At 43.8% G+C, this 11,907-nt stretch overlaps 1 protein-coding gene across 1 annotated transcript in view; it reads left to right on the forward strand.

Annotated features, from left to right (window-relative positions):
* Positions 1-11,907, forward strand: part of LOC146677314 (connector enhancer of kinase suppressor of ras 2) — a 67,088-nt gene that overhangs the window by 38,789 nt on the left and 16,392 nt on the right. Inside the window, exons 10-16 of the mRNA XM_085420521.1 lie at positions 1,368-1,495; positions 1,613-1,824; positions 3,795-3,881; positions 4,690-4,898; positions 9,945-9,982; positions 10,091-10,133; positions 11,832-11,880. Of these exons, the coding sequence (XP_085276647.1) occupies positions 1,368-1,495; positions 1,613-1,824; positions 3,795-3,881; positions 4,690-4,898; positions 9,945-9,982; positions 10,091-10,133; positions 11,832-11,880 (766 nt within the window). The remainder of the gene's footprint in view (positions 1-1,367; positions 1,496-1,612; positions 1,825-3,794; positions 3,882-4,689; positions 4,899-9,944; positions 9,983-10,090; positions 10,134-11,831; positions 11,881-11,907) is intronic.

Here is an 11,907-nt window from a genome sequence, read left to right on the forward strand (position 1 = left end):
GGAAAATTGGTCTGGGAAAGGTTTTAGTGGTAGATTCTTAGGTAGTCTAGAGTGGACACAGCGGGGGTCAAATGCTTTAAGTGTTGTTTTAACAGACTAGAATTTCTCCTGCTGTGTTACTCCCATCTCTCCCTACTTCTACCCCCAATCCCTTTCCCATGCAGGGAGCAGTGGGCTGTAATCACTAAATTACTGTTTTCAGACTCAGTTCGAGTCACCAAACTGCACAGCTCCCCCACCTCTTTCCCTCTTTGTCTCTCGTGCTCTCTCTCACTCTCTAGCACTCTTTCCCTTTCTCTCTTTGTCCTATTTCATTTGCTCTCTCATGTCGTTCTCTTCCCAGCTCGCCTTCATTATTTATCGTGAAGCCGTCTTACTGTAAGCTGCCTTTATGAGTGGAGGGCTGTGCGGGAGAGAGAAGAGGAAGACAGAGGCAGCCTGGGGGATAGAGGCGAGGGAGAGAGAGGGGAGAGGAGAGGATGGAAAGTTTGGAATATGAAATGAATTTGATTAATACGCTGCTGATGAAATGATGAAACCACGGGCTTTCGTAATGGGAGCACTGCCCACTTTGCTGTTGCTCAGGCTTCATATCTGTTTATCTGTCTTCACTTGTGTCGTCTCCGTCTAAAATGGAGCGTACTCCTCTGACAGTAAAACACTTCATTTTTCTAAATCTGTAAGCCTCTTCCTCAGGGGTGGAGGGGTGGCGGCACGAGCTAAGCATTTGCCACCCCCGACTGTTTTGTCTGAGAATTAATATAATTTGTTTATAAACTTGGACTGAGTCGCAGTGACATCAGAGGTGAGGCATCCTCTCCTCACGGAGGACTCCGTAACAAATGGGTGTCCTTGAGTCAAGCATAGGTAGGAGGCTACACTACTTTCCCTCTGTCCCCGCTTTTTCTTGTGGCACGGGATGCAGGGAGGGGTTTACAGAGGGGTGAGAACCGAGGAAGAGCAAAGAGAGCATGGGAGAAGGAGGGGTTGTCATGGGAACAGACGTGGAGAGGCCTGTGTGAACGAAGAGGCTTGAGACAAAATGACAGGGTGGTGAAGTGACTGAACTTGGGGTAGGCAGGTATTTAAAAAGGGAAAAACAACATAGGCGACATGACAGCGGTGTGGAGATAACGCTCTTGTTTGTGATTCGCTCTTAAAACAAATGCCAGGTGCAGCGCGAGCAGGATATCACAAATAAAAGGCTCCATTCCCTTGTAGGACCGTAAACTGTGTGCTTGTTTGTTTTTCTGTGAAGCAGGGAAAGCTCTAATGCTCACTTACTGCAGGTTGTGCTCTGAGATCCCTCACCATCCTCCCATTAAAGACTCGTCCTTTCTCTCTGTTCTTCTGTTCTCTCTCTTCAGCCGGTCCCGACCAGCCCCACCAGCACCTCACCTACACCCGGTGGAACTTTGGGCATGTCCAAAATGGATGCCCCCAGCATGCAGGACGTCTATATCCTCTCTCCTGTTTCCGGACTCTATAGCACCAGGTCAGCCTCACACACAGGCAGATGTCTGATGATGACCATTACATTGATTATTATGATACAACGATGATGAGTACACTCATGACAGCGGTGATGACAAGCTGTGCTGTCTCTCCCCAGGGAGGAGATGGGTCTGATGTCATGTGACGACATCAGCCGCTACAGCGTTAGCTCCCAGTCGGGCTCTAAAGGTTCAGAGGCGGTCAGTTACTACCTGGACCAGGACAGCGGTCAGTACTTCTCCTTGCTGGAAGGAGATGGACCGCCGGGACCTGACTATGACAGGGGTCGCAATACGGGGGTTCGTCGGCGAGATAAGACCCCTACCCACGGTAAGAGGTCAAGCGTGACCAGGCGGCATGGATGGAGCAGGAATGGCTCTGGGTCTGTGTTTGTAATGGAAAAAAAAATCATGCTTTCTCCCACAAGCTCTCTCACCTTTTCTTTTCACCATGCTCTCAGAGCTCCTCCTTATATGTTTGTTCATCACCCGCTTCATGGCTCTGCTCCTTTGTGTCATTTTCCGGCGGACACATGTGCCAAAAGCAAAACAAAATCACACGCCAAACAGTCAATCCAAATAAACTGTCTCCAGCTCCCTGTCTGCCCCACCACCTGTGTCCACCCTCGTTCCAGATCACTTCCAAAGCTTCCTGTAATGCACCCTTCCTCTGAGTTTATTCAGGCACAGCTATATGGCATGCAGGATGAGGGTCATTGAAGCTGAGTCAGAAGGCAACATTACTTTATCATCTCTTTAGCGAGGCAGTCTGAGAGCACAGTGGCAAAATGAAACTAATATTAGCGATTACATATGCAAGAATGTCCTCGTATGTTTCATGTGTCGTTTTGTGCCAGGCAAAACAGCATGACAAATCTTTACCAGGATGGTGGCTGAGAAAGAAATGATGGGTTAAAAAAAATACCTGTCATGTCAGACATGAGTGCAACAGTATATACTTTAGCAATGTCAATAGCAGCTAACATGCTAGCATGGATATCTATACTATAGTGGAATATGCTAGCATTTTCTATACCTCCAAAGGCAAAGAGAGGGGATTGCTAAATGAAGTTGCAGGACCATGGCATTATGAACAGACAACATGCCTGATTTGAATTTAATCAGTTTCCCTTTCAAAGTCATCTTCTCGTGCACCTCTGGGCCACTTCCAGTGCAGCTGCTATTTTTAGATCGATGTTTGTTTTGTCTCTTCTGCACTGTGCACTTTGTGATCTCACCGTGGACCTCGATTTTTGTAGGAAGAAAACATAAAATTTTTGCTTCAAACTGAGCTGTCATCACTGGTGAAAGAAAGTGACCTGTGATACTGTTAGCTGTGTTCGGTTAGAGTTCAAGGTTTCAAGCACAACCAGGAGCATCCTCGTGGTTTTTTGCCTTGTTATGCACAGGTTGTGCAAAGTGACATGTAAAGCTATAAACCCAGCTTTCAACTGCCACATCCTGGAATACCTGCCGCTGAATATAGCTGAGTTTCTACGGTTTTTCAGTGGATGACAATAAATCTTATACCATTATGAAACATGTTTATTAACCCTTAAACGGGGAAACAGTTTATTCTGCTACTGATTCTCGTTTGGTGTCGTTTCTTGGATTGGATGATTAAAGTCTGAGATAGTGGCAATTTAACAGTTTATTCGTTTAACAAAGGGGGGCCTCAGTAGCTGTGGATAAACCGAACACACGCACAAACGCCTGAGACCTCCTCCTCATGATGGCCACCAGCTTGGCCCCACACTGCTGTGAGATGGCATCGTGAGTCACCCAGCAGGGTTGTGTTGTTTACAGAATATTTGTGGCCAACATTGTTTGGCATCGGCAGGAAGGATCTCGCACGTTTTCAGGTATCAGTACTGGACTGCAAATGATTGACAAAGCAGCCAAAGTCCTAAGAAAAACTTTGATAGACCTCAAGAAAGGCTGGAGAACTATTGCTCAAGGCCACTTTTAAAAATTGCACAAAAATCTGACTCCTTGGAAGCAAAATATAAAGAAATGAGTGACTCAAGACACCGTCAAGCTTTGTTGAAATACGAATGAAATTAAGTGACAACAAAATATAAATTCAGCCTAATTACGGGGCCTTACTCGACACTCGCCTTGCAAGCTGTGTAAGTCCCCCGAGAGTCTGCCCAACCCCCTACCTGCACACACCTTCGCTCCCACCTGTCTGCCCCACCAGCTGTGTCCCACTCTGTCTCTTAGTCGCTGCGTCCTGCAAAACACCCCACCTCCAGTTCCTCCCCCATAGCAGACTATCTGATTGATGATTGGTACTTCCAGGTGACCTCAGACCCGTTTCCATGCCTCCCGAATATAACTGGATGGCCGAGGCCAAGGAACCCAGCATGGGCAAGAGAGGGAGCCGAGGTACACACACACAAACACCTATACATGCTAAAGCACAGCCCTCACACACACTGTTCAGACTGGTGCTTTGCTTCATACTCAGCTCAACACATTTCAGCTCATCTTCTGGTTATCCATGGTGGTGTGGTTGTGTGAGGATACATATCTACCAGGTATGTATCTGACAGGGTGAAAAACGAACATAAATGCAAAGCGACTGCATTTATACAGCTGCCCTGGAAATGTGGATATTTCAATGTTCCCGATTTTACCCAGCTTCACCTTTTTTTGCGGCAATACTCAATTTGTATTCAGCTGGGGATCCACAACTCTGCCATCAGAGAGTCTATGAATAATATTAAAGCACAATACAAATGTTGGGGTTCTGCCCTTCTCCCTCTCCTTCTCGTTCTCTCTGTAACTTTTTCGTTTTCTAATATTTAAGTGTTCGGATAAGAAGCAAATTAGGTAAGATGCATTGTCTATGTGGAGCCAAAGCAGTATAAAACTTTCTGTGACCAACAAGATTTAGTTGTTGTGGTGCCTCCCAAATCAACATAATCACTGCAGACAGATTAGATGTATGTCCCCAGCTGTGGCGCCATATCAGATGCAACAGCTCTGAGGCACTTTTATCCTTTTCTGTTGGGTTTTTATCTGTAAGGGTCTATTCAGTCTTGTCTGTTTCCGCTCTGCTCAGGGCTTCTCCTTTGGCTCTTATATGCTATCTCCCCCCCTCTGTGGTTTTCCTCTTACTGTCATCCAATCTATCGATCCTGTCCATCATCTAATGTCCATGTCCCTTCAATCCCCCTCCTCTTCCATACAGATTCAGACAACTCCCTCCTGCGCTACCTTAGTGACGACAAGATCCTGGTGATCGAGGAAGAACCCGAGGGTCCGAGCAGAGAGAGCCGCCGGGATTCCACCAGACGCTCGAGGCGTAAGAGCCGTAATCCCAGCAGCCCTAGTTTTCCCATCAGCCCCTCCATGCTGTCCTCCACCCTGCTCCTAGACCAGCCACCTGAAGCTTTGCCTGTAAGTACATTAGTTTTGAACGTTTATTGTTGCCTTTAAATACAGGGCGAGTAAGTTTTATCCACCTTCATCAGGACACAAGCTATTTTAAAACAGACTGTGTCCAAGTGAAACAACTGTCCCATAGTCAAACCAATTTAGACTGACATTCTTGATAGAGCCTTATAGTCATATGGAGAACATATAAAGGAGCCAAAGAGAGGGGAAGTCCACTTTGCTGTCAGCACAAAATTCAAAAGCCAGCATCTGATGGCATTTGTAGACATTAATGAATGCATGACATTTGTGAAGGCACCATTAATCCTGGACGTATACAGAATTTTTGGAGCAACACGTGCTGTCATCAAGATAATGTCAGTTGAAGAAGAGGAAACCAAAACACATTTACACATCTTAAATCAGCATGCTCAAAACACAAAGAGCTTCAGGGTTAAAGTAACCTGCATTCAAGAAAACATAAACTTTTCAAAACTAAATTAAATGGTGCTGGAGCCTATCGAAGCTGGCAAGGAGCAAGAGGCACACAGAGATGGAAAACCATTCATCCTCACATCTACGCCTAGGGCCACGTTACAATCACCACTTATCTGTGGACTGGGGGAGGAAACTCAGGCCCGAGCCGGCCAGTGGATTCGAACCCAAGGCCTTCCGTTGCTTCACTGCTAACCAGAGTTGCTCTATCATCGACAAAAGTAGCAATTATTGTTCAAAAAGTAACAAGCAATTATATTTCTGACTTGATTCTTGATTTTCTGTTTCCTGATAATTAATTTCCAGATGTATTTGATGTCTGACATTAACCATGGAAGAGAAAGGCCTGGTACTGATAGAAAGGTGCACACAGTGCATCACAGTTTGTTGTTGTCCAACAGACAACAACACGTGAGAGCATGTGAGCATCAGAACTGGACCACAGAGAAATGGAAAAAACATGATGAATCGTGTTTTCTTTTATATTTCGTGGATGGCCAAGTGCATGTGCGTCACTTACCTGAGGATCACCTGGCACCAGGATGCACTGTGGGAAGAAGACGAGCCAGCGGAGGCAGGATGATGCTTGGAGTAATGTTCTGCTGGGAAACCTTGGGTCCTCCCATCCATGTGGATGTTACTTTGACCTGTACCACCTACCTGAGCATTGTTGCAGACCATAAACACCCTTTCATGGAAACTGTATTCCCTAAAGGCTGTTGCCTCTTTCAGCAAGATAGGGCGCCCTGCCACAAAGCAGGAATAGTTCAGGAATGGTTTCAGGAGCACAACGAGTTTGAGGAGTTGACTTGGCCTCCAAATTCCACCGATCTCAATCAAATCGAGCATCTGTGGGTCCACCCTTCATGATCCATGAAGCCCCTACAGGGTTTTTACAGTCTGTTGCTAACAACAACGGTGCCAGACACCACAGCACCATTTCAGGGGTCTAGTGGAGTCCATGACTCGACCAACACATTATTAGGCAGGTGGTCAGAATATTATGCCTGATCAGTGTATTATTCAAGTTTGAACATTTCCTAATAAATATGTTATTTACTTTGTTTTACTAACTTTTTTCAGACTACAGTGCTCAGCTGTTTAAGATTATTGAGCCATTTTTAAACACTAAACTACTGATAGACACCAATTTAAAGGTTTACACCAGGGCCGGTGTCCTGCAGGTTTTAGATCTCACCCTGGGTCAACATACCTGAATAAAATGATTAGTTCATTACCAGACCTCTGGAGAACTTCAAGACATGTTGAGGAGGTAATCTATCCATTTAAATCAGCTGTGTTGGATCAAGGGCACATCTAAAACCTGCAGGACACCGGCCCTTGAGGCCTGGAGTTCCCCCACCCCTGGTTTACACCATTGTTAGGATTTACTGGTCTTAGGACTAGGTTTTTCTAAGACAGGGTTAAGAAACGCACTGAAACAAAACACCGACGTGTTACCTTCATTTTTGTTAACTTTAATGCTTGTGTATTTCTAGCCAAACCTTTCTCCTTATTATCAAACATCAGATATGTCTGGAAATTAAGTATCAAGTGCTAAAATGATCAGAAAATAAGCAACAAGCAACAAGAGTTTGGAGAAACAGAAAAGAGTTTCAGAAGCGAAGCAGAAAAATAAATAAGATTAATAAACTATCAAAATCAAAGATGTAAATGAAAAATCTTCAGAGGAACCACTGAGTGTAGCGGAAGCTTTATTATTAGTGAATAACATGGCACAAAGCTGATCAAAAGCATTAAGTCATAACTACAATTGCTTGTTCTTATCATCAGAGGCATCTGGGCCTCTGAGAAGGGACCTGCCAGTGGCTGTAGGACAGGTCGCGGTGTTCGCACCTTCTGACATGCTGTCGGTTGTGTTTGTGTGCATTTGTCAGGTAGAGGACACAGAGGAGAGCGACAATGATAAGTGTTATTGCACGGCCGTCAGCATCGCCCATGACGGGAAAGACAGTGACACCGAAGCACTCCCCTCCATAGCTCATATGTTTCTCCCGTGCGCAACAAGCTCACGTGCACGCGGCTACGCGCAAAACAAACGAGCATACAAGGAGGGCATTTGTATGCAGGGTAGCCATCTCACGACTCATCCTAACTCATCCTAATATCCCCCATCTCCTCAGACACGCCTGGGTCTAAATAGGAGTTTATTCTGAATAAACACACACGCTCCCGTGCGCACACACAGGAGCACGTATCCCTGTGAGTAGGTGTATGACTCAGCATCAGCTAGACCAATTACAAGCTCAACTGACAGACTGTGCTTAAAACACTACGCACGCAAACACAAACACGCACACACACCACACGGCAAGCTAACAGCTTAGCTCACACCAGCCCTCTCTAACCCTCTCGGCTGCGTGTTTCTCACGGTGGTGAGTCATACCTGTTTGGTGGGACATGAAGTATACCATCCTGTACTAACAAGCATATGCTAACCTAAATGACCCGTGGGTTTTGTCTGTCTCATTTCCTCTGTCTGATTCGTTTCTATCATAGCAACAGTTTGGCAAATGTCACACAAACTGAACGGCAGACATTTAGAAGATTTTTTGTTTTGTTTTGTTTTTTAGTTTTTGCACATTTTTTACACTGCATGCCATTAGATTGCCCATACAGGTGAAGTATTCTTCATATCATGTACTGTAAGATGTGCAGTGTATAAGGCTAGCAAAAGAACGTGCAACAGTACTTGTGTTGCAAAATCTCCTGGAAGACTGCAAGGATTATGAGATAATGAAACCCCGACTGAGCCCCTGCTCTCCAGCAACAAATGCTCCTAATGATCTCGTCGCACTGTGGCTCAGGATCTGAGGATCCCTTGAGCACAGAAAGCTTCACAAGTAGTCCCATTTGTTTAAGAAGAATATTTTGTGATAATGGATTTTTAAAAAATAGATGTTTTTAAAGGACACCACAAGTGAATTCACTGAGCTGCAACTAGATTTTTATAGTTAGGTCCATACGTGTTTGACATTGTCATAATTTTTGTAATTTTGCCTCTCTACACCACCTCGGTGAATTTTAAATCCAACAGGCTAAATGTGGTTGAAGTGTATCCTTCAACTTTATTTCAAGGGTTTTTTTTACAAAAGTACTGTATTAACTGTTCAAAAATTACAGACATTTTTCCACGCAGACCTGCATTTTCAGAGGCCTAAAAGTATTTTGGCAATTCACTGACAAGGGGTTTTGCTGCCAGATGATCTTCCTTCATTATTCCATAAACAATTAGCCAAATTATAGATTAGTATTGATCTTATGTGTTCAAGGGGTATTTGGTAGCTTTTCCCTGAACTCTTAATATGAGGTACAAAGAGATGTTAATGCACATGAAGGAGGGCCTTATTGGGCTGAAAAAAACTATTTAGGAAGATGGGAAAAAGCTTCTAGTACAATCTGGTTATTCTTTAATATAAGGAATGCATTGGAAAACTCAGCAAGAAAGACCACAGGAGACAACTAAAGACTGGAGGTTTCTTTACTTGGTTGGCTTCACAACCTCTAACCAAGTCAAGAAACCTCTTGAGGAGGAAGGTGTGTCATTGCCAAAGTCTACAATCAAGAGATGCATTCATGAATAGAAATACGGAGGGTTTAACACCAAGGTGAAAACCACTGATTACACATCTAAGAGAACATCTAAAAGAGTTTGACCACATCCTCCGTCTAACATGGTGGAGTCAATATTATGTCATGGCCATGTATGGACACCAGTGACCCAGACTAGTGTTTATTGATGATGTGACGTCTCATAGAAACAACGGGGTGAATTGTGAAGTGCGCAGGGCTGCACACTCTCTCCTCTTATTCAGTCGAGTGCTGCAAAACTGATCAGGCAGCACTTCACGGTGCAAATAGCGAGCGTGCTGCAAAGCCAAGAGATTCACAAGGTCAAGAAATGTGACATCCTTCAATGACCAAGTCAATCAATGACAGCCAAAGAGAAAAGTGGCAACAACTGCAGTAAAGGCCTGGCAAAGTCTGCACTTTAATAATTGTTTGGTATTTTCATTAAAAATCCTCTGCAGTGGTGCATGAAGCAAAATTACAAAATTAGCATTACTGTCCAAATACTTATGACCCAAACCCATTGCTTAAGTAAAAAAAATCAAAATCCTACTTTAGTGGCCTGGAAGTATACATTTTTTTAGGATCAAAACATATTTAAAGTGGTTACAACAAAGTGGTTTATAATGCAAAATGTCACTTTTCAGGAGCATATATCTGTTATATTACTGGGACACTCTCCCCCTTCAGGTCATTATGTTTGTGGTGTTATAATTGGGAGCAATTCTCGTAACACTGCAGTTAGCCACAAATAGTTTCCCTGCAGACTTGACTGCAACATAAAACAATTCAGTAAAAAAAGGCAGTGCAGCGCTGATGAGTCTTGATCCTCAGCTTTGCTGTGATCCTCACGTTATAGAGTCTTATAACTGTGGTGTTTTCATTTTAGCTGTTATTCATTCATTTATACAGTGCAGTGTAAATATGCGTGCAGAATTATGGAAGGTTTCAGAGGTTATTTAATGATTTTTATTTATTTTTCAGAGAGGTGCAGACACACTGAGGGCAGACACAACAGACAGGTGAGTTTGTGTCCGTGGTTGCTTGGCGGTTTCACCGCTTGCTTGTGATTGGTGGAAGAGGTTGTGAGAGTCATTTGTGCTGACTTTCAGCTCTGTGCCTTCTTGCAGGTACTCGGGCTCAGGAAGCTCGGGAGCCGCCTCCATGAGGAAGGTGAGGGGGAAAACAGTGCTAAGGGGACTGGCTTTATATTTTCTTAACATGCTTTATTATGATGGGATTTTTCAAGCAGCACTGCCTTCAGTATACTGATTCTGACTCTGGCACCATTTTAATGAAGTGACAGTTACATCAACAATCTCCTAGCAACCGCATCTCGCTGTTACACGGAGATCAATTATGTCTTAATCGCTGAACATACAGCCAGACAGGAGCAGGAGAGATTTCTGAGATTAAATCAATTTAGCCTTTCTTTAATTGAATAAAAAGATAACAGTCGGGTAAGTTGAATTGGTTTCCATTTTTAGGCTACTGTGGCACAGGGAGCTGCTTTAGTCATTAGCCCCAGTCTTTTCTCTAAAGCAACATGAGTTGTCGTGTACAGTGACTAACCTTGTTTGACTGTAAACAGACAAACAAATAGCTGCTAGGCTTGTTCATTTGTGTTAGTACTAATGCTATCACCTAAACACGCATTAGCTTCTTTGATCTACAGTTTTTTTATATAGAAAACTCTTGTGGAAAAATCATTTGGGTGCAGCAGGCTGACCTTAAACACCTATACATGACTGAGCTTGACTGAGAGTGCAGACAAAGGTCTGCATGGATAAAGTCCAACTCTTCTGAGCTTCAAAGTTTGGGCCACAGCCTTCTGGCCAGCTGTACAAACATCCAAGGATCAAAACCAAAAGAGCAAAAAAAACCTCATTTATTCTCAAGGCGGTAGTCTAGCCACTGGTGTCAAACTTGGACTCGGGTGATGGAATGCACAGATATATAAAACAATTGCATTTTACTCTATGCAAATCATGGTTTACAGCTACTGACATCCAAAAGGGACTGAAAGAATCAATTTATGTCCACTGTGAGTGACCATCTTTGAACAGAGGCGGTGGCTTACGACACCAACTGTCTGCCATCTATAATCCAGTTCTGAGATCCTTCCCCAGACGCCTTAACGCCCACTCACATCCTGGGCCATCTGACCTCAGGATATCACATGATAGGGTGGGGTTAGGTTTCACAATGAGCTCACCCGAAACCTTGGCTGCTTGTGACCTACACCTGTTTTCACACCTTGGCTCATGTGATTAGGTAGAGGATCATTAGGGCATCCATTGTCCCTCTTGAGGAGGGGACACTCCCACAGGGCTTAAATCTGGGACTCGCCACCATTTGACCCTAGAACCGAAGAAGCTTCTTGGATGAGAGGTGAAACGTCTTCAAGCGACTTAAAGAAATCCAGACGCTTTTCTTTCCAAGCTCCTTAGACTTTTCATTAGATAGCAAAATAGCTCAATTTAAACATTTGATATGTTTCCTATGTTCTGTGGTGATTAAAACATACCTTTATGAGACTTGCAAATCACTCCAATCCACTTTGACATTTTATACAAGATCCCAACTTTTTTGGAGTTAGACTTGTATTTTATTAATTTACTAAAAGTCTAAAAGAAGAGCAGTCCTGACCTCTTTGGCACACAGGTTATTACTGATTGTAGGTCACTTCCTGCTCTCTGGTAGGTTTAGCCTTGTGCCCTGTGCCTGTAATCCTCTTTGGAGTGTGCCTGATGAAAATTTGAAAAAAATCAGCTAAACATTGCGGTGTGAGCTAGCCGCTTAGCTGTGTGGTACATCCATTAAACAACCACAGACTTTCTCTCTAATATCTTTCTTTTTTCCCCCATCTAGTCTTTCCATTACACCTCCCTAAGAACGAAAACCAAAAAGAGAAGTAAAGGTAGGTACTTTTCTGTTTTATTTTCCA

The sequence above is a fragment of the Rhamphochromis longiceps genome, linkage group LG2, assembly GCF_057381845.1.
Source record: "Rhamphochromis longiceps isolate RC_006_pf linkage group LG2, R_longiceps_female_GT1.1, whole genome shotgun sequence".
Lineage (NCBI taxonomy): Eukaryota > Metazoa > Chordata > Actinopteri > Cichliformes > Cichlidae > Rhamphochromis > Rhamphochromis longiceps.